The 22,696-nt window shown below is 37.6% G+C and overlaps 1 protein-coding gene across 2 annotated transcripts in view; it reads left to right on the top strand.

Annotated features, from left to right (window-relative positions):
* The window catches only part of KLHL4 (kelch like family member 4), a 73,358-nt gene extending 71,712 nt beyond the window's left edge, over positions 1 to 1,646 (top strand). For both annotated transcript variants that reach the window (XM_071757643.1, XM_071757642.1), the window contains exon 11: positions 15 to 1,646. In XM_071757643.1, the coding sequence (XP_071613744.1) occupies positions 15 to 74 (60 nt within the window). In that variant the 3' untranslated portion in view covers positions 75 to 1,646. The remainder of the gene's footprint in view (positions 1 to 14) is intronic.
* Positions 1,647 to 22,696: the final 21,050 nt, after the last annotated feature.

The following is a 22,696-nucleotide window of genomic DNA, read 5'->3' as shown; positions in this document are numbered from 1 at the left end:
CCCCCCATTTTTAGGAAGTTCCTGTCAATATTGGAAGGGCTGGAGCTTGTGTTGTTGTTGTGAAGTTGCCCTGATGACTATAAATAATGTGACACTAAACTGAGAGGAGTTCCATGAAGACTGAGTCAGGAAGAGAAGAAACATTTCCAGAAAGCAGTACAGGCTCCACACACATCTTAGCAGCTCTCCATTTGATCTCTGAGCCATTATACTAATAGAGCACAAAAGTATCTTCCTGCACTACAAAAATCTGAGAACTTTGCATAAGTGAATGATTTGATTATGCCTAATACATAAAAATTCAATAATACATCTAAATGGATGAAGTGTGTTACAAACTGTATCTGCTGTTTATAAAATGCAGTAGTAAAGTGATAAATGGGTGTATAAGATTTCCTTTTATTTTTTTTTTTCTTTTCTGTGTTGGCAGTAATGCTAATGTTTATGAAAAGAGCTTTTTATTTTTAAGTAAAGGAAATGAGTAAGAGAGAAACCTTCAGCAGAGAACTGCACAGAAGGAAATATTTGCCCATAAACATCACTGGCAACCAAATATTCTCTGCCAAAGTAACTTCATTTCTAGATCCAGAAATTAAATTACTAAATTACCTTTAAAATCAAGGCAGAGAAGCATAGCATTTGGTTGCTATTTATACTGTGACAGAATACCCAGTTTTAGCATTACATGAACTGAACAGTTCAAGTCCTGAAAGAGTGGGGCTAAGGTACCCCTATATTATGATGTGCCAACAGAAAGAAATCTCTTTTGTCAAAACACAATTCTGGTATCATTTCCAATCACTTTCCCAGTGCATAGATATCTGATATTTTAATGCTGATGAGTGTATTAGGTTATTCATGTCTCTGCCCACTAACCATCTGTCACTATGTGTTAAACTAACTTTACTACTCTTGGGATAATCACCATGCATTAAATTTTAAACCAATCATATAATAACCTGCCTTGGATATAACTTACAGAAGGAAATTTTTATATCATATTGATATGACAGTCCTTGACCTCAGCTGAAGATCACCAGCTTTCTCTCATGTAAAGTAGGAATATGGTAAGAAAAAACACCACATGCACTGTGTAAATTTATATCCCAGTGATGTAAGCATGTTTTATGTTTTATTTGAAATTAAGGGAATGCTAAGAAGCAAGAACACACAGGAAACAAATCACCTGAAAACAGGACATAATATTCAATATGCATGATCATTTTTTTGTGTGCCAATTTCTAATGGAGGTTTTGATCAGTTTTGCATTAATTTCATTTTTAATAATTTCAAATGCTGAAAATGTATTTTAGAAAAAAAAGAATGTATGTAAGATATCCTATGCTGTAAAGTATAATATTTGGACAGTATCTTCTTTAGTGTTATGTTGTTGTTTTGTTAGTATGAGAAAAATTCAGGACAGAGATGAAAATTCTCTCAATGTGAAGAATAACTTTGCTTATAGAATACTGTGTTTCCAGAATTCAGCAATATGCTATTTTTAAAAATTTATAGTATTAATCCTATTGAGTGCTTCTAAAGACGAAATCTCAAGCATATTTATAAAAGGAAAAAAAAAACCACTTTAAAAAATCAATTATGTTTATTATAGCATGCATTCAAATAAACTTTACTTTCTCTGCTAAGGAAGTTTAGACTGTATTTTAATGACTTTGTGGGGTTTATTTTTTACAGAAAGCACAGTAAGTTTTAAGAACATATCTTTTGGGGCCATTACATGAGGCTGCTCTACAACAGATTTATCAGTGTACAACTACCTTCACTTAGTTAAGAATTTCTAGATAAACACACCCATGGGCCAGGAAACAAACTTGATTTCATTACAATTTTCATTTGCTATCTTTTTTTTGTGCAGGGTAAACAAAACCAAAACCAAACAATGACCAAAAGACCTCCCAGCAACCCTAAAGAAGCTAGTAGGTCATGGGCAAGAGAATACACACCAGAGCAGGAAGGAATTTTTATTTTCCACCAAACCCATAATCTGGAGCCCACACAAGGGGTCAAACCCTGCAGAGTAAGAAACTTCTGAATGTGAAGGGAGTTGTCAATTTTCTCTCTCTCTCCCCTGTCCTATAGGGAACCTCTGACCTCCTACATGGAACAGCTTTTTGCACCAAGTATTAACTTTAAAACATTAATAGTAGGAACTGTTTTTTTCCTATTCATAGTCATCCCTGCTTTGCTCATGTGCACTCTTTTATATAAATATGGACTTGTGTGGATCAGATGGAGAGGGTCACTCCTGCTCATCATTCAGGCTCTATGGCAGGCTTTTCTTATGTTCTGCTATAAGAGCACAACACTGGGTTTTTTCTTTTATTTTACTTGTAGAGTAGTGAAAAATCATGTGAAAGGACACTGGTGACTCACAAAGGGGAACTGGACACCTAACAAGAAGACAGAAACAAAGTGGGGAGAATGTGGAGATGTTTGGACATTATTAAGTGAGAGAAAATGCTAGAGACTGTTCTCTGATGAGGTGTCATCCTCCACATTTCCTCCACTTCTTCAAGCACGAGTAGGTGCAATAGTTATGCTGCATCTTTGCTTACCAGGTACCCTGAGAGCTGCAGGCACAGTCAAGTGTGAGAGGAGCCATCCTGTCCTACCTCTGACCTTCTGCTGCTCTGTGCTTTTTGTCATGACTCTCACTGGCAGAATCATTATTATATGCCCTGTTTGGTTTTTAAGCCAAATAATTGTGCTTTCTTTCCAAGCCCTGGCCCCTAAACCATTTTTTTTAATCTTCAGACTGGGTGATAATCTCTACATCTCATGTATAAATTATCAGCAATTATATTTTATCTGATGTAATGTATGGAAAGCAGAGATGCCACTTACCCCATGAAATCAATTCTGGGAAAGACTGAAGGTTCAGCTTCACCACAACTGTGTCTCTATCTACCAGCAGGAGATAGTTAAGGAAAGTATTTTACCCAGGCAAAGAGCTTAAGAAACAACAAACCCAGAGAAATCCCCTCCATTGCTTTGGCCATGGTGCTTCCAGCAAGATGACTGCATTACTGGAGCATTCATCTTCATAACACCTTGACAAGGTAGGAAAGCAGTACTGGAACTATTTACTGCTGTCACAGAAAAAAAAAAATTATTTCCCTGATGCCATGGTAGAAAAAATTAATTAAGGGAAGGAGTTAGGTCCAATTATTTCAATGCCCAGGCTAGTTAATAGTTTAGTCTGTTCTGAGCAGGACCTCCAGCAAGACAACAAAATTCATAGCAACTGGAAGCTTGTTTAGAGCTACCTGCTCAACTCACCTATGCTACCACCTTCTCTGTTTTTCTGCCTTCTTCATTGAGGAACTTACAGAAGCAGCTTTTCTACAGTGATCAGATGGATTAGAAGTGAAAATCTTCTAATGTGAAAGGAGGCAACTGGTTGCTCAATGCCTAGAAAGACCAAGCAGGGTAATTCCCTCAAAGGGCATCACTGAAGATGTGATGAGGCTTTTTCTACATGGGTATTTCTGTACATGGTTATCATATGATGTAATTTTTTTGCTTCCCACCTGACTCTATATGAATTCAAAGATGGGTTTAGTGACACTACATACCTGGGCTTCAGTATCTGACTCCTCAAAAGCAAAATCCTGCACTGAAATCAGCTCATTTTCTCTGACTCTGGACATAATCAAGATTTCATGCTAAATAAACTGCAATTAACTTATTTGTACCTTTCAGACTGAGTCCTTCCCATAGGAAAATTTCATTTTATTGATTAGAATTAATGCCTGGAGAGATTAAACTGGACTTCTGTAACAGTCACCACTGATATAGTATTTCTAAGCAGCTGTAGGCTAAGAGGATCTACAGTTGTTATTGAGGGCTTCTCTCTTGCTCCCCATCTCCTTTTGCAAGGAAAGGGGAGGAATTTTATCCTAACAGAAATCCTCTTACTGCCCACTTCCCCTCAGAAAGATCAAAGTTTGCTTTTTCACAGTAAAACCATATTCTTCTTATCTCTGAAATCTCTGCTGTTTGACAGTGAACTCCTCAGACAGGGAAGACATGAATCTCTTAAACAGAGAACTATTTCCTAACAATCTCAGCAAACTGGATCCAAGTTTCCACATAATCCAGGGCTTGGAAAGCCTGGTATTGAATCCTGAGGCTGAAAATTTTGCAATGCAGGGCTTGCTCAGGAGATGGTGCTGTGGGACAATTTTTTAGGGAAACCTGGCTCTTGCTTAATGGAATGGGAAGGCATCTCACAGTAATATTTATCTTCCCAATACAAATCATTTCTTCCCTATATCATAGAGTTAAGATCCTACTACATTTTTCAGGGAAGCTGTCATCCATTCCTCCACTTTCACCCCCTGCACAAACACACACTCTGCTCACCTCTGAAGAGGAACTTTGGACGCAAGGTTAGAGCAAAACTCCTGTCAGAATTCCCAGGGCAACAGTTGGTACTGCTGGACCTGTGCCTGTCCTGTGGTTTGGGCACAATGAAAAAATTGATTGGTTTTTTTTGTTTGTTTGCTTTGGGTTTCTTGGTTTTTTTTGTTTTTTTAATTTTTTGCAGATGTTGAAAATCAGTTGAAAACCTTCAGTTGCAAAGGCTCAACATGAAAGGCCAATGATACAGGGTTGGACTGGCAAAGAGAAGCCTGTATGTATCTCCCAGATAGCCCATTAGCCCACCCCAAGTAGCCAGCTAGCCCACACCAAGACACATTTAAGATGCAGTCCCTGAGAGGGTTTCTCCAATAGCCCTGTCCAGTCCCACCTCCCTGGGAAACTACTGAGCAGGAACTTGATTTCACATACACAAATTATTTCTCCCCATCACCTGGAAATATTGCACAATTCAAAGATACTGCTTCTGGGATTCTTGAGGTACAACATTAAAGAAACCATCCTGCTTAGTAATTATTATTTCAGAAAGTACAGACCAGTTTACAATCAGCTTTATACCGTTCTTAAGATAGTTCTTAAGAAGCACTAAAAAAAAACCAAACCAAAACAACACAACCCCCCCCAAAACAACCAACCTAAAAAAAACCAACCAAAAAAAACTTTGCTTTCTGGGGAATGTGAGGTAAAACACCACTAGAAATCTACCCTTTACTCTGGTATACTTTAATCCAAGGGATAACTGTTCAGTACAGACTGAATTGCCCTGTCAACTCAAGTTAAGTCTGATCTCAGAGATTTTTTACTATGCTCTATAAAAGTGAAAACACCAGAAATGTGTTAATGGTCCATTATGAACCACCAGTATTGAAAAGTTTGCTTTTGCTTTTTAGGACACCACAATTCTCTCTCTCCTCCCCTTGACAGTGCCTCTAGAATTGAGCACAAGCAATAAGAACTGCAAAGAGACTAGAAAATCCAAATGGATTTGATGCCTTCAGTCTCCAAGTGGTCTGTTTTAAAGCTAGAGGCAGTGTTTGAATGCAGCTGTTTTTACATTTACAGTCTCTCTCACTCCCCTTCTCCTCATCCCCAACCAGGAGCTTTCTTTCAATTTCTTCCCTGATTCTGCAGCATCACTGCCCCAGAGAATGGGTCCTACTAATCACCTATCCTTCTATTCTCACAGTCCTTAAAAACAAATATTCTGCCCCCAGATCCCCCAGACCTCTACAGGCCAGTTACCCAGCTCCCCTGCCCTGGAGCTTTTCCTTCTAAAGCCTGAGCTCAGTAGTTAGGTGGCAGTGCTTCCATGTGCAATCAAGCAAGATGAAATAATGCCAGTTGTCAAGAGAGCAGTCCAAGTAGGAGCAGTTTTAATTTCAAGCATTCAAATGTATGTTAATCTTTCTGAAAATAAAGATAAAATCAGCACTTCTAGATGGAAAATACAGCCTATGTGTACAGCTACAGAACAACTGATGGTAATTGAAAAACCACATTCTGCCCAAGACATTTCTGATAAGAATTGATTATCAAAGACCTCATTAGTTTCTTTCACTCTACACTGTTTGTATTGAACAACAGTAAATAAAAAGTCTTGTGATGATTGTGTCTTTACAACTTTAAGTATTACACTGATAAAAAACCCCACCACATGTGCTTGTCAGATTCACAATTGGGAAAAACTGTTCGCCATATAAAGAAAAATTCATTTTAATCACACTCAGTAATCAGATCCTTTTGTGAAAAGAGGGGCCTGCAGCTGCTAGATGGAATCAAACACACTTTAAAAATAAATAAAAAAAAAAATAATCACTGTGGCATATTTTTCCTAAGCAACATTGTACACACTTCATTAACAATATTCTATTAAAGTGAGAAAGAGTGGAGAGAATAGGTCAGGAGCCAAAACAGTCTCTAAAGAGCAGGAGAAAAATCAAAAAGGAAACTGTAGGGAATGCATTAGAATAACTTCGAGGAACTTTTCAACCCCCATTTCATCTTTTAAATACAATAAAGTACAATGTAAAATCTCATTTGATGATTTGCTACACTGAAGTAAAAGGAACACAAAGCAAAGCAGAAGGATAGAAGCTGTAAGAATATCGAGTATTCAGTACAGACTTTGCCTGCTTTCTTCCTGCCAACTCAATAATTTTGTCAGATCAGAAAGCAATGTGTCTGGAATCTGCTTCACTCTGTACTTAGGATTTTACAGACAAAAATTGTGCGTGTATTTCTATTTCAATTATCTGGTATGGTGGCATAATGGAGTTAAAATTCATGGTGATTAAATGCCCAGAAGTTTTTATTTCACTTAGCAGCAGATGATTTTAGGCTCTCAAATGATTTTTGGTTAAAAAACATCATAATCCAAAACATGATAATTTTTTCTTTCATTTTAAACATCAGCCTTTGCCTCTGTGCATTTCACTTCACATACACTTTATTTGTCTGTTAGCTCCTTGTATTTGTTCTCTTTTGTTCATAGTCACGGTTGTTTTTTTTTTTTTATCCCTTCACCAGGCTGTCATCATAAAACCCTCAGAATTCTCTCAGGACTGATGAGTTTGTTCAGCCCCAAAGAGAGAGATAGAATCCAAGTTCTGCTCCCTGTGCTGGCATCTTGTCATAAATGTACTCTAGCTAGAGACCAAAGTCAACTTTTGCTACAGTTATTTCAAGAATATTGTTTGGAAACAGAATCAGTAATTGTCACTATCTTGAAAGGTTTAAAAGCTTTATAATACACATACATAATTTTAAAAAATTATTATTTAAAACAAAATCTTCCCAGGGATATGTCTTCATGCAGCCTGAACACTTGTTTTTCCTCATAGTAATTACTGAGGCAGCCAACTTTTTCCATGCAGTACATATTCATATAACAATCTCAAAATGGTTGGTAAAACGCCTTTAAACAGACATCCAAGAGTAGAATTTGTTATGAGCCTCACAATATCTGACATTTAGCCCTGACCAGTGGAACAGGTATTAAAGAAAGATGAAGAAGTTAACTAGGAGTCAAACTGTTGTCTATTTGTTCCTCAATGTACTTCAGTTCCATGCTTCATTCTCAAACCCTCATTTGAGGACAGACCCTTGTAAGAGTATAAACATGGGATTTTGGGGATTTGTGCTTGGATTTGGATTGATAATTACAAGTAACAAGCTGCTGACTTGAGTCTGCAACTGGCTTCTCTTTTTTACACTAGAGGCTTACAGAGGAAACTTCTGAGTACATCAGAATAAAGTACAAAACAAAAACCATCAAAAAGCCAAAACACCCAACCCAAGCAGAGCCCAATAAAATACTTCATTCAAAAATCTTTCCCTGTTATTTCCCAGGTGCACATTTTGGAGATTCAGCATCAGCTACATGAAATACTGCATTTGAGCACAATGACTGAGGAACAGCACGATGCTGGAGATGAGATGCCTCCACATGGAAATACAAAACAACTGCTTAAAAGTACACAGAAGCACTTTTCTTATAGCATCCATATTTCTCAAATCAGGGCTTAAAGGGTCACCGCAAGAATATAAAATTGATTTGTAACTTAAAATACACCTTTTGTGTTAACATCAGTTAACATTTGCCTTTTACCTCTGTTAAAATTCATTTGCTCTTCTACTTTCAGCTGCTGTTAAGTAAAAGAGATTCAAGCTCTACAATTCATAGAGAAAGAAATCTCTATTACATAAATATACCAAGTCTTGTCCTTTGTGGTAAAGGGAATTTATTCTCTAAGTTTCCTGACCAACAATAAGTACAGATGCACTTCATGAAACAATTTTTATACGTTTTGCAGGCTACTGCCAGAGCATCTCTAAACATTGCAGTAGTCAAATAAGAAATTTCTTTATTCAGTTTGTTTATTTCTCAGGTTTTCAAAATGTAAGCCACTAAGAAGCTAAAGTTGTTATTACTATGATTGGAACTGATTACAGACCAAAACTCTGCTCCAATGTCTAAGTAGAGATGTGGCTCATGTTTCCAGGTTTGAGAGACCAGCAGACTGGAATGTTAATTATAAGCAATCCTGTTCTTGTGAAAAAAGTCACCCACCTATTTCTGTATAGATGTGATGGTAAGAACAGGGGAAAGCTGCTTGGTGTCTGTGGTTGTAAATCTGAGTCATGAGGACTAAGGTCTTGTGTTGCCCTTTGTAGGGTGCAGGTTAATTCTTGGTCTAATTCCTGTTATTACACAAGGAAAACACGAAAATTTAGAATCTTACTGAAATTTCTCAACAACTTGGGAAAACTTGAGCTACTTAACTTGAGTGCTTTTGCACTGAAACAAGCAGCACTCAACCAGCACAGAAATTTCTATCTGACCCAAAGCCAGAGATGAAACACTAACAAAAACAAATAATAAGGAAAATCACCTTTCTTTAAAATGGTCATGTACAATACAGTGCCCAAACTGGATTTATTTGGGGGCATTTCCTAGAGTTTGCCTCACAGAACTTGAGCCTTTCAGCCCCTGGCCTTCAGTCTTCCTTCCCACACTGAGAAACTAAGTCAACAAAATTACTCTTCCAGTTGCACTGTTAGAGGAGCTACTCTGCTTAATAGACCCCAGTACCAGTAATGATTTTGTTGAAATAATGATGTCTATGTCACACAAGTCTGATTGAAAGAAAAAGGGAGGAACCAATAAAACAAAATTAATGAACTGAAACAAATGCACTCGAAGTGATAAATTAGCTGTATAATGTATATATAGATACTTATACATATTACAGTGTATATCAGAGATTACATGGCTCTACTCTCATTTCCTCCTCCTCTATTGAATTTTAAACACTCTGTTAAGTTAAACATATCATGTCACAAGTTCCATATGGATATGGAAGAGAAATATACATATATTTTTGACTCGTGAAAAATTAGATCCTATGGCTTAGTTTACTTGTCTTTTTGAAGCTATTTTCTTTGTATTCCATTTAAGAAAATTTATTTAATTTCAGGAATTTCTCCCTCTCTGCAGTTTTGATAGGAAATGAGTAGACATTACCAGAGCTTAAGAGAAGTACATTATTTCTCACAATCAGTCATCAGCTTTTTTACCAATACAAAGAGCTGAAAAAGAATGGTGAGAATAAAACCTGTTTAAAAAAACTGTGGGAACTCCTAAACTAAGATTGGAGGCCTCTGAAACTGTGAGTGCCAGAGCCACACAAAAGTGAAACTCAGTTTCTCACTGTGGAGAACTAACAAGCACCAAACAAGAACCAGTAAGCAAACAAATTATTTGAGAAGGATCAGCAAACACCAAAATATGACATGCCTTTTGATTTCTCATCTTTTATTAGCCAGTGCCAGACTAACCAATCATTCAAGCTAAGATAATGAACTCTATGATTAATCCATTCAATAAAAGCAAGAAAACACTCAGCTTACACTGGAACCCTTCTGAATGAATGACCTTGGGTTTTGCTTGAATTTCCATCTTAGGAAAAGTTTGAATTGCATTAAGCATGAAACCTTTAAAACTCTCTACAACTTGAAATTCCTGGTATTTTATCAACAGTCTTGTAATTCAGTACAGACAAATTTTATTTTTAGTCACCTGCAGGTGATACCTCAGAAAGTCACACAGTCTAGCCAGTATACCTAAAATGGCACTCCAAGCTATTTTTACAAAAGAAATCAATTTTAAGCTATGGTATTGAATTACAATATCAGTAACTTCATTTTGACTTGAAAAAAAAATACTACAAACAGCAGACTGTTTGGCTGAGACCATAAAGAGAGAAGAGAAGAAGAAGAAAAAAACCTATTTGAACAGAAAAGAAACCGAGGTTTGGATTATACAGAAAATTCAAAATAGGTCTGAAGCAGTGTTTTAAATTAAGGAAACAAAGATACACCATATACCTGACTGCAGATGCATTACTTTTATGTTTTTTTAAAGTTTAAAAGCTTGTTATGCGTCTCAACAGTAAAAGATTTAACAGCAGGAAATTATATTCCTGGAAAAAAATGCAGCACTTAGAAAAGGGTGTAACTACTGACTGTGTATGGTAATTTTACAGTGCTCTGATTTCTTTGGGGAGGGGAAGGGCTGAGTATTTCCTCAAAATGCTAACGAGGAAAGGGATTTGGTTGGAAAGATAACTCATATTAAAACTTGATATGCTAATTAGGAGACTGAAATGCATAAGAATTAATGAACAGTGGTTTCTTCTACTGCATATTTATTTATTTGGACAGACTTCCAGTCACTGGATAATGATGATGTAATGGTCTAAATACAAACTGTCGTGAAAACTTTGTCATACTTACTCAGTGAAATTACTTTTCAGTTACCTGTTGTACTACTATGACACTGGCTATGATTCTAAGCATGCTCTTTATTTTTATACCTATTAAAAGCTGAACTGGCCATTGAACTCCTGTAGCCTCTTTGAAAGGAGAAAAGAATAAAGATTAGTGCCACAAGTAGGAACTTCAGGACTTCAAAAGTCTTGAATTCTAAGGCAATTCTTTCCTTGTCTTCACCACCACCATCCTCTTACATGTCACAGTACAAGCTTACAGTATTTATGGTCTTAAACAGAAGGAAGGGATGAAAGAAGATGTTTTTCTGAGCTCTAAATAAGAGGGGAAAAACTACACAATGAATCAAACAGGAAATGAGCCATGGTGGTGTTCTGCACTGTTTCCCAACAATCAAGGTGAGCATTCTGCACCATTCATCTTCCACATTCAGCCTGCATCATAAGATAGACAGCTGCTTAGGAAAGCTAAAACCTCTATTATAAGATGGCTACCTGCTCTAGAATGTCAAATATACATGCAATTTTTAAAGCTCAAAACAATAAATTGTTTCTAGCACAACCCTGTGTTTTAGATATCCCTAGGAAAAAAATCTTCCATCAAATGACTTTATAAATCAACATACCAGTCACCTGGGAAAAAGCAAATAAATCAATGCTCTCATTCTAAAAATGCTTCTGCAAGGTAAAAAATTGAAAAGGTCAGATGCCTCTAAAGTTTATCTTCACGGTCCCAATTAGGGAGTCTCTCAGCACTGTTGGTTATTCAGGCTGAGTGAAGCTCTACCAGATCCCAAGAGCTGAAGTCCTCGTGCAATGATCCCCACAAAGACCACATGTGGTGTGGGAGGCCAGCAAACCACTGCTCCGAAAGAGCTAAATATGCTTCCACATCCAGACTTAGGCAGCACTTAAAAACTGCTTGTATCTTTAAATGCTGTAAAGAATTTGGGGAATATGTAATCCACAGCTTTTACCTATTGCTAGTGCAGAGCACAATGTATCCATCCTGAATACAGATGGATAGCTGGATGTGGATGATCAGTCCTTAGAGGCTCTTGGGAGAAACTGAGAATGTTGGAAAAGGCCACTCTGGTCTTTACATTTGTCTCACTGTCTGCAGTGCCCACAGGCCCACAGGAAAGGTGCTTGGGGGCTGCATTTAGGATTGCTGCATCCCAGTGACACCAGTGGGAATGCAGGAGAACAGGAACCAAACCTGGGCTCTCTGTGAAAAACACCAAAACCCACGTTAAGCTGGCCCAAGGCATCCTGAACCTGAATGAGGCTGGAAGAGTTGGAATTTGCTGCAGCTGGAGCAGGTTGCTGTGACCATCTGCAAGGATGGATATGGCACAGCAACTCTGGTCAACCAGTTCCAGTGCTTGGCCATTCTCTCTGAAGTGTACATGAAAAAACTTCTGTATTGGATGGCCATGGCCATGAGTAACTCAATCTGATTCCAAACTTAGGTCTACTTTGAGAGTCTATGACAAGAAATTTTGGATTTGCATGGTTGGTAGAGATTTTTATTTACTTTTTTCTAACTTCACTTGGCTGAATCTTTCTTCAGTCTTACTCAGAATTAAAAATCTTACAGTCTACAAGGAAAGGTACTCTCACAGTTCAGTGATGTCATATGATGATGTCATGCTGTGATGCTGCAGGGTTTAATACAAGTGACAAAAGTACCAATAAGCTGTACCATTAACGGTAGTAAAATCAGTTAGATGTGACCTCTAATCCCCTAACTTTTTAAGTGGCCCCATATAGGTGACCAGAAAGACTGGAACAAGCCTAGTAGCTAATGGTTAATTAATGCCTCCTCTTCTTTCTGTATTGGGTTTGCTCCTTTTTGTATAAAATAAAATCACAACAGCTTTCAAATAAACCTCTAATTTTTTCTTCAGTACATGACATTGTTAGGTTTTCAAGTATGTCTTAAAAATTACAAGGAAAGGCAAAAATCATTCTGAAATCCCATGAAACAGAAAATGTATTAGCACATGTAGCCTTAAAGAGGGGTTACTGAAGCATTAATTCTTACTCACATAGTGGTATCTGGTTTCTCATACTCTGTGCCTATTATAGAGAAATAATTGCAGCTGAACAGACTTCTTATGAAAAGTGTAAGGTATATAATGTGTAATTTTTAATGCAGACTGAGATTACTTTTAAGGAAAAAGGTAAACTAAACATTTTAAAGAGCAAAGACTGTAAGCAAATGGAAACATAATTTAAAGCTGCAGAAGAATTATGCTACTAGTTGGAAACTGAAAATTACTAATTTGCATTTCTGTAATCATTAATGGGGGTTATGAGGTGTCAATTATGTTCCACGTGTGACCTTTTTAGTTTCTAGGTAATGTACCTCAATTAATTGTCTGTGGCATCATAAAGCACCTTTTTCACTGCACCATGCCTATGAAAAGCAATAAAATTCTTCCTCTGCAGCTGAAGTATGAAATGCACAACTGACCTTAGCACCTTGCAGTAGCTCACTGATGCTAATGCAGACCTTCTATTGGCATAAATTACAACACAGTCAAAATCCGAGTGCTTGGCAATTGCTTTCCCAGTTCATGGCAGATTTTTGTAAAGTCACTGAAATGAATGTGCTTTGAAATGCTTGTTTCAGTCCTCTGTTGAACTGCACAAGAAGAATTCTGCTTTAATGAAACTGAATAAGCTACTTTAAATTTCAATGTAGATGATGCTAGGAAAGGCAAAACTATGATTCAGTTACACCCATCTTTTCTTAGGAATACAGATCAAGCAAAATCTTGCTATTGACAGGCATTACAAACACAGATTGATGAACAAAATCAGATGGGTGTCATGAAACATTTTCTACTCAAGTCTAATGCTGTAGGTATGATCTGTAAATGTAATGTCTGAACTGAAATATGTCATTAATATATTCAGTATTTAGTGAACAGTCATAGAACAAATTTTCACATTAATTTTTTTCATTTTTCAGATATAACCCAAAACCCCTAACTTAAGCTTCTTGAAGCAATAAAAATAGTAAGTTTTTCAGCTTTCAGTTATTCACTAGCAAATCAGCAAAAAGAGAAAGAAGAGAATAAAAGAGGGGATGGAAAAAATATTACAAAATGCTTAGTGTTGAAAAAACTGCAACAGTGGATAGGATGCAAGAAACTTCCACAGTAGATCTGTGTCTGTAGCAAATGTGTTGGTTATTAAAGGGCTGATCTGGACAGAGAGATGACCTCAAGTAAGATCTGCTCTCAACACACTCAAAGTCTTTTTTGTTATTTAAATCCTAAATTGTGATATATTAACATACTCGTTAAATGATAAGGTAATTCAGTAATAATTCAGTCTTTGTGAAGTATTTCTGAGAAGCATAAATTGTAGCTGCACTCTCATTTTTAAAAGGACAATGTGAAGAAATGAATAATTATTAAAAGAACTTCAACTTTCCTCTCCCTGCTCCTCAAACATATACTACAGAAATGAAAATCTGATGACAAATAAAGTGAACTAAATCCAACAACATTTTATCTTTCTCAGCTTTCTAAAGCTTCATATATACTATATGCAAATATATTTCCCAACCTGACAAAACCAAGGTGTAAGAAATCCTCTAGGGCTTCAAGCAAATGTTTTTTTTTGGTGCTAACAAAGACTTACAAATCAATTATGAGATATGTACTGATGCTTATATTTATCTTGAAGATTGCTTTACAAAGACCACCACCTGTCAGTGGGAGTTTTCTTTTGCTTTCATTCATTCTTGACCCACATATCTCTACACAAAGATAGACATGGCAGAGGACTCTTAAGTTCAGAATCACATGAAAAAGAATATATTGTATCTGCAATTTTATGGCTCCCAAAAAAAATGCAGACATATGAAGTCTGAACTTCTGTCTTTCCTTCCCACATAACAGTATTCATTCTGCTATACTACTATAAATGAGGAATTATATTTAGGAAATATACCTCAAGAACTTCCAAAACTAGCAGGTGGCTACCATACTAGTAGCTCTAAGAGGGAGTGAGAATGTCTTAAGATTTTTCCTATTACAACAAGATTTAACAGGAACACACAAAAAGTACTTCATGTACTCAAAGACTACCTGGCATTCCAGCACTTCATACTTATTTTTCTTTCATGTTCACTGCTACATGACAGCTTCAGCCATGCTAGGCACAAGCTCCCTCCTACTGGTAAATCTTTCTCTAGGTAGCAAGTAAAACTGTCTATTTTTTTAGATGAAACAAAGTTTCCATATCTGTCCAGTAATACAGAGTGTGGTTGAAAATAAACTAAATCAATTTTCATGAAAAATTTTTCTGACTAATTGGAGAAGGGAGCCTCCTAATTTAGTGGGCCCAAGAATGATCAAGTTGCTTACTTTGAACAGCTCCAGCAACTTACAGGCTAACTTTTTCTCCAAAACACTGCATGTGACATTGGAAAATGTTCATTTTTAAAAGTAAATCAGAACAGGTACAGTAAATGATGTGGAAAATTGAGTAGAAGGATCTTCACTTTTTCTTCATATTTATTGTTGCCAAGTGTTCTCAGAATGGCAACGGACTGACAGAGCATTCAGTAGAAGTTTCCATCCATCTGAAGCTTGTTTTCATTAAACAGTACAATTTTATGTCAAAGGAATTTATGTTCTGTTCTGACATGCATTGTACTATATGTCTTACATATAATAAAATGGTTTCTGACCACCAAAGTTTGAGAGAGATTCATTAATTTCACTTACCTTATTCAGCATGTGCCCTTCGTTTCCTCTGTAATAATTTCTGAAGGTTTTCTTCTGGGAAACTGTGATTCTGATAGTGGCACATCCATGAATCTTGAACTCCTGGTGATTAAACCAAAAAGTTTATATTAGTATTGCAAATTAAACTTTTGACTTCTTCTAATTACAAGTCCTAAAGGTTTTACTAGATAATAACATCTCAAGTGAAAATACATGCAAATAAACCATGACTTTGCTGCATTATCACTTCATAGACACATATAAGGACATGTATATAAATGTACTTAGAAGATAGTTGTTAAAAAAAAAAAAAAAAAAAAAAAAAGTTCTGTAACACATTTTGCATTTTTAATTTTTCAAGAATTATCCTAAACACCATGAACAGATGAGGAGCCTGACTCAAGAAAATATAAAATCCAGGGCATGGTATGAAGTAATCAGTTGCTCTGAAAAGGAGTTTTAAAGAAAAGCCTATGTAAATAATTCTGGTGAATCAGCAGGGCTACATTTTGAGCTTTACAGGAGTTGAATGCTGACTGAGCCAATTATGAAATTAAGAAAAAGAAATATTAGTTGCAGAGATCACCTAATTACTCCATTTGTCTAAAGCAGGCTGCCTGGTCTCATTATTAACTTGTTTTTAGAAGTCTCCAACAGTAAGTCAATCATGAACACAAACAAAATGAGAGTTCTTGGTGACCATTTCCATGGCACCATGCACATTTGCATTTCCATGTTGATGAGAGCCTCACCAGCACAGTATGTAAGGAACCTCCAAGGCACACAAAGAATTCAGAATAATGTATTTCTGAAAGCTTATAAAAGAGAAGAAAAACAAACAAACAGCCCCCTTCCCTTCATCCTTCCTAGAACCTGGCTATGTTCAGCAAGCCATGCACATAGCATGGTAATCAAAGATCTCCTAGAAGGGAGGGGAAGGAGAGGACTCCTTCCTGAGACAGAGATCTGGAGGAAAGAGGGAGGAAGCTTTTGTAGTTGTTAAGAGAGAGAAACTGGGTGCATTCCAGGGCAGAGCAGCTTAGAAGGGTTTGGAGCAAAAGAAGAACTTTTGCTCCAAACACCTCTTTGCTTTTCTGTGAAAAAAAAGGAAGCAGCAGCCACTTTGAACAGTAGAAATCTGAGAAGAGATTGAAGTTGAATGTGCAGTAAGGGGAGTGCAAATAAACTCAGATGTAAAAGCAGGCACAGAAGGCCTTCAAGAACAACCTGTTCATGTTGATGAATTTTATCTACTGTCACGTTTCATTATTGCAAGTTCCCATTTTAAATAAACCCAAACCTTCAATCTTGAAGCTTGTCAGGTGACAGAGATGTGCACGAATTCTTCTAACAGACACCAAAGCCCTCAGATCTTAACTGGGGGGTAGGGGCAGGGGGGGAGGCATCCTTAAAACATGGCTACAGCACTGCCTAACAGGTTCCTAGGCTTCTGTTTTTAAAAACCAGACACTGGCTAAACCAAAACATGCTTCCAGGTGATCTGCAAAGGCCATTTGGGTAACATGTATCAAAGGGCTCCAAACAGGAGTAGGGCTCTTCAGCAAGCACCCTGTCACCTTCTGGAATGCTGCAAGGGAGCTGGGGAAGCACTCCTGAACTCTGAGGCTCCTGACAGAGTTATGGCACATGACAACAACTAAACAAATACTGGTTCTGCTTCACTGAGCAATCTATTCCTACATGCTGTGAGCCTCTCTGAGGATTCTCAGGATTTTATGCTTTTCTTCTTTCTAGAGTTCCCTCAAGAGAAAAAACGCAGTATAAAAAAAGCAAAGCAAAAATCTTCATGGAATGTTTCTTTATATTTGTATTTGATCACACTATGTATTTACCAATTCATTAGCAACATTTCAAGGTTGTTTGCCTAGCTTGCTTGGTAAATCATTTCATGTCAGTAACAGCCAATGAAAGAAAACAAAATTAAAAGACCAGCTGTGGACATCAAAATATTAATATTTGCTGCTTTTACCTTCAAGTATCATTCTGAATTACAGTCACACACAGTACAAAGATATTGTAAAACCACCTTATGACCTGTAACATTTTTAATTCGCAGCCTATACGAATGATCTATGAGCTATTCTATGATCTGAGAAGGGAAAACTAAGCAGAAAAGGACAGATTTTTTTGCAAGCAGCTAAACTTGCTGCCCATGTTGGTGCCCAGCCCTGGGAGAAGTGGCAGGGCAGTCAATTTCTGCTTCATTGCCTTTTCCAGATGATGCTTCTACATCAGATTTAAACAATTGCTTCCCCTAGGTCTGTGTCCTTTAACTGTAGGATGCCCCAAGTGTCTTCCCAAAGGGCTGAAGATCAATACCTAATGTTTTAGGAGAACCAGGTACATTTACCCATGGCTTCATTGGCATTAAGGCCAAGATGACAGCAAACAAGGACATGTGGAAACAAAGGCAGCAAAACCAGCCAGTTCTACAGGTAAGGTGGTGTTTGAATATTATCCACCAGCTTTTAAACCTCTCATATTTTTAATTGCTTATAATTGCAAATTTCAGTCAACTGTGCTGCCATTCCAAATGATCCACTTGGTGAAAAAATTAAAACTTCAGATTTGATCCTTTTAAACAGGAGGACTTCCCACACCAACCCTACTGAGTCAGCTTCATACTTCAAACTTTACTTATGTGATTACTAATAAATTTAATTCCGAAATTACTAGTGAACAATTATTATTGAATGCCACTTACGTGGAAACAACTCACACATCTTGATCAACTTTAAAGTACATTTTCCTGTCAAGGGTCACTACTGCTATTTTCCCATACTCTGTGCTCTCTCTGTAGCCTTAATGAATGCTTAAATTCACTGATTCACTGTAATCAAGCGAGACTATTTTTTCAGTACATCTTGGTGACTTTCCCAGAAAATATCCTTGGACTTAAGCTAGTAAATCAAAAACCCCTCAGCATTCCATATTCCACATCATTTTTTAAGAAAGGAAGTTAAAAAACCCCATTCTTTTCACGACATGAATCATTGAATATTCCTTTTATTGCATTTTATTTTTGACAAAATATGCTGTACGTGGGGCTGGCAGTTTTGTGCCTGTGAAAATGCCATATCATCATCCACACGAGTAGATCAATGAACTGTTGGATAGAACCACCTCCCTTCCCATTATCATGCTTTCTGGTCTTCCAAGCACAAATTACCCATCAACCTCCTTGACCTAGTTCCAGAAACACTGCCATAAAGAGCACCTGTCAGAGTGATGCATGTGCAAGACAGGAGCAGTGACAAATAGGAAGCAATAGCAGTTATCACAAGGAATAACAATTTAGCTACAGGACTGGCTCAGCAACAGCCTGCTTTGATTTCCCACGGCAAAATCGCCACTGGATAGGACATTATCATGCCAAATCTTGGTGATTCACCACAGGACAAATTGCTAGTGAGATGTGTGACTGGAGGAATTTCCTCCAGTCCCTTAAACACCTGACACCAGATTATTTTCTCCCCTAGAAGACAGCACAGAGGAAATACTCCCCCTCCGCTTATCAGATCGACTTCCAGAGTCCAATTCCCAGCCTGACATCCTAAGGGTACTCACCACTGCAGCCCTTAGTATTTTCTGTCTGTCAAAAAGTAGTGCTTAATTAAAAGCATATGGGCTTCCAAATTGTAATTAGTCATATGAGAAATCTCCAGAGATGTAATGTTTGGCTTAGATTTTATGCTTATCTACTGTTTCTAGGCTAGAGGGACAAACCAGAAGATTTTCCTACTTGACATTTAGTTTTGGCATTAGTAAAGCTATGCAAGGAGAAAGGAGAGACAGGAAATTAATTGGCTGTGTCCATTACCATGGAGCCCTGAAGTTATCACTATAGAAACTATTATGGGGAGTCTGCCACAGTGATAACAGCCTTGTGCACTGTTGTCATGTTATAAATTGCCAGGGCACAGGCCAAGGGATGGGGCTGAGAGAGGAGAGTGAGCTACTCATGCATAGTAGTGAATGGACTCTCACGTCCCCATTTGTGGGTTTAGCAATATGGAAATTAAAGTCAGTAATAAGGGCTTCCATTTCCTTTAATGAATTACTGACTTTAGTTCAAAGGGGTTTTCTGAAGTCAGAGTGGTTCTGTCTATGGTGACAATTTAACCCACTCTTGAACTCAAATGAGGGCTGTGAAGTGGCTCACATCCTCCTAGGCAGAAGGAAGGATTTGTTTCAAACTCAAGCTTAGTGCTTAATTTCTGAGCCTTCAGGAATATCAGAGCCTACAGGAGGAAAGTTCCAGGCTGGGTACAGAGAGATATAGTACCCAGGACTGGTGCCTGGGGAAAAAAGCCATCCCTTGATCACACTGGACTCATGAAAAGGCAGAGCAGGATGGGAATTTTTGTGGAGAAATTCCTGCCAAAATTCCTACCATATCTGGCCAAAATTTTAAAGTGACAAACTGTTTCCATAAAATGATAGAATGGCTGGGGTTGGAAAGAGATCTTTGAGATGATTTAGTCCAACCTCCCTGCCACGGGCAGGGACACCTCTCATCTAGGCTCAAAGGCTCAACCAACCTGGCCTTGAACACCTCCAGGAAAGGGGCAGCCACAGCTTCTCTGGGCAGTCTGTTCACAACCCTTGTACTGAAAACTTTCTCAGATCCAGTATATATCTCTTCTCCTTCAGTTTAAAACCATTTCCCCTTTTCCTACTCTTCTGAAAAGTCCCTCTCCAGCCTTTCTGTAAATTCCCTCTAGGTACTGGAAGGCAGCTCTAAGGTCCCCCTGGAGCCTTCTTCAGGCTGAACAAGATTTTTCCAGAAGGATGATTACTGGTTTCATTCTGCTCCTCTTTCTGAAAAGGAAGGTCTGTCTCTGGAAGGGGGAGGAAAAGGAAAGACAGGAATAGACAGAGCTGGGGATCAAAAGGATGAAGTGACATCACATCACAGGCACTTTTCACTTTGTGGGGAGGGGAGTGTGCGTGTGTGTGTAAGCTGCAGAGCTCACTAGAAATGCATCCATACATCAGCAGCATTTCCTAATTCCCTCTCCAGTCAAGCAGAACTCAGCACTGTATCATCCAGTTTCTCATAGGCAGTGAGTGAAAATGCTTGCCAAAACCCCAAATTCATGGTAAGTCATTGGAAATTCTGCAGAAATTTGTCTAAATGCTTGGCATTTTTAAGCTATAGACTTTGGCAGTACTCTATTTCAATTTAATGAAAAAACAGAAGGAAAGGGTAAAATAGATTGTTAACACTAGAACACTGTTCTTTAGATGTTTCCTGTGTAGTATGTGAATCCACGCCAAAAAATAAATAATTCTATGAATTAGCAACTGATTAAGTGCCACAGTGAACCTGCAACTCAGGACATTAATTAAAACTTTTAACAATTCCATCAAAGTTTCTAGCAACGATTGCCAGCTTCCAAAGTGCATGCACAAGTAGTAGTGGGGGAAGTTTTCAAAAGCATCTGCTTGACTAAGGAACAGTTTTTACCATGATATCCCATTTTCACTTTTATGCCAATGCAGTAAGACATTTAAAAATATATTCCTAAAACAAAGGTCAAGAGGAGATATCTATGTGAAAACCTTGGAAGCATTTCTTAAATAATTTTTAGGGTTTTTAAATTTTAGTAGTGAATCTGCAGAATGAGATGAACACTTCCACCTTGTGTCCAGCAGATGGTGGCATAAGCTAAAATACTGTAATAATTGTGAAAACACTGGCAGCAGTGATGAAATGACAGCTTTTGGTTTTAATAAGACTTCTGATTTTTATATCTGGTACTGGATTCTTTACACTTTCCCTCCTTATTCTGATTGCTGCCTTTGTTTATTTTTAAAAACTAAAGAGAAAGATGTATTTAGTCTTAATACACAGCCTAATTTTCATAGCCTTTGCTATCACTTTATATTTCATAGTATTATCTACCAAATAAACAGGCCTTCACTTTTACCAGTCCTGCTCATTGTGTTTGATACTTGAAGTATTTGATGTAGAGATAATAATAATAATAATAATAATAATAATAATAATAATAATAATAATAATAATAATAATAATAATAATAACAGACCAATCCCACTGTTAGCTTGGCTCACCCAGATCTATGCTTTAGCAGAATGGGGCACAAGAGACCCTCAGCCTATAGAAGCATCACCATTGCCTCTGCACAGGCCACAGAAACAACAACGTGAGGACTCCCCTGCAGGTATTTGCTCCATAGTGTTATACACTGTGCTTCATAAATCATTCCTGTTCCAATATCAAGAAATGGGGAGAGAAACAAAAGCAATTTACTGCTTTCCTTTTCAGACTATTAGCAATTGGGAAGCTCCTGATAGATTTGGTGAGACTGGAACAACAGCAAAGCTCATTCACCAGCCAGCCCAGCAGCTCTCCATTAGGCAAAGAGCACATCTAATCCTCTAACTTTTTCCCCTATTAAGCCAAAATTGGCTCTTGAATAAAATTACTGCTGCCTAGGTGGATCACGGTGAGATGAAAGTAGAGATAAAATGAGCTTTCAGAACTTGCCACTGTCACTGAGTATCTCCCAGCAGCAGAATGATGGAGTAACTGGAGGGCTCTTTTGTACTCTCTCCTATTACTTGGTGGCCAAATACGAACAGGAACAAAACCCATCCATTAGTTCTCACACTCAGACTGAAGATTGTACTAAAGCTTAACCACATGGAGCATTGCACCAAAAAAGCAATATGGACAAGCCCTGAAAAAGTTAGTCCTTTCAGCAAGGCAAGGCACTCTGCAACTACACAAGTGCTAACAGTAAATTCAAGATTTCTTCATATTTCTCTGAAGTTTCAAGTAGTTCCAGTTCCACTTGCCACAGAACTACTTACAAAAATCAGTTACAAACTAAGGGAGGAATTTATCAGACTTACAGTGCAGAATTCACTCCCACAAGAAAGGTGATGGCTGCAAAAATATTCAAACTCTGATTCAGAAGTCTTTATCAATTATGTCTGTAGACACAAATTAAAACCACACACACGTTCACAAACATAAATAAGCATCCCTAAAGGCAAGATTGTTTTACAGTTCCACAAAATAATCTCACAGGAGTGTTGATACTGATTTTTAGGCTATAAAATCTGCAGACAAACCATCACTGGGATTGTTCTCAGCTGGTTCATGCTATGAAGCTGATGCACACACATATGTTTCAAGTTTGCCCTTGTGGTGCAGTCCCATTTTCATGGTCTCTAAACAGACCCTTGCACAGTTAGACAACCTGA

This window comes from Heliangelus exortis, chromosome 14 (genome assembly GCF_036169615.1).
Source record: "Heliangelus exortis chromosome 14, bHelExo1.hap1, whole genome shotgun sequence".
Lineage (NCBI taxonomy): Eukaryota > Metazoa > Chordata > Aves > Apodiformes > Trochilidae > Heliangelus > Heliangelus exortis.
Note: the sequence above shows the minus strand (reverse complement) of the source record. Positions and strands in the feature narration are given on the sequence as shown.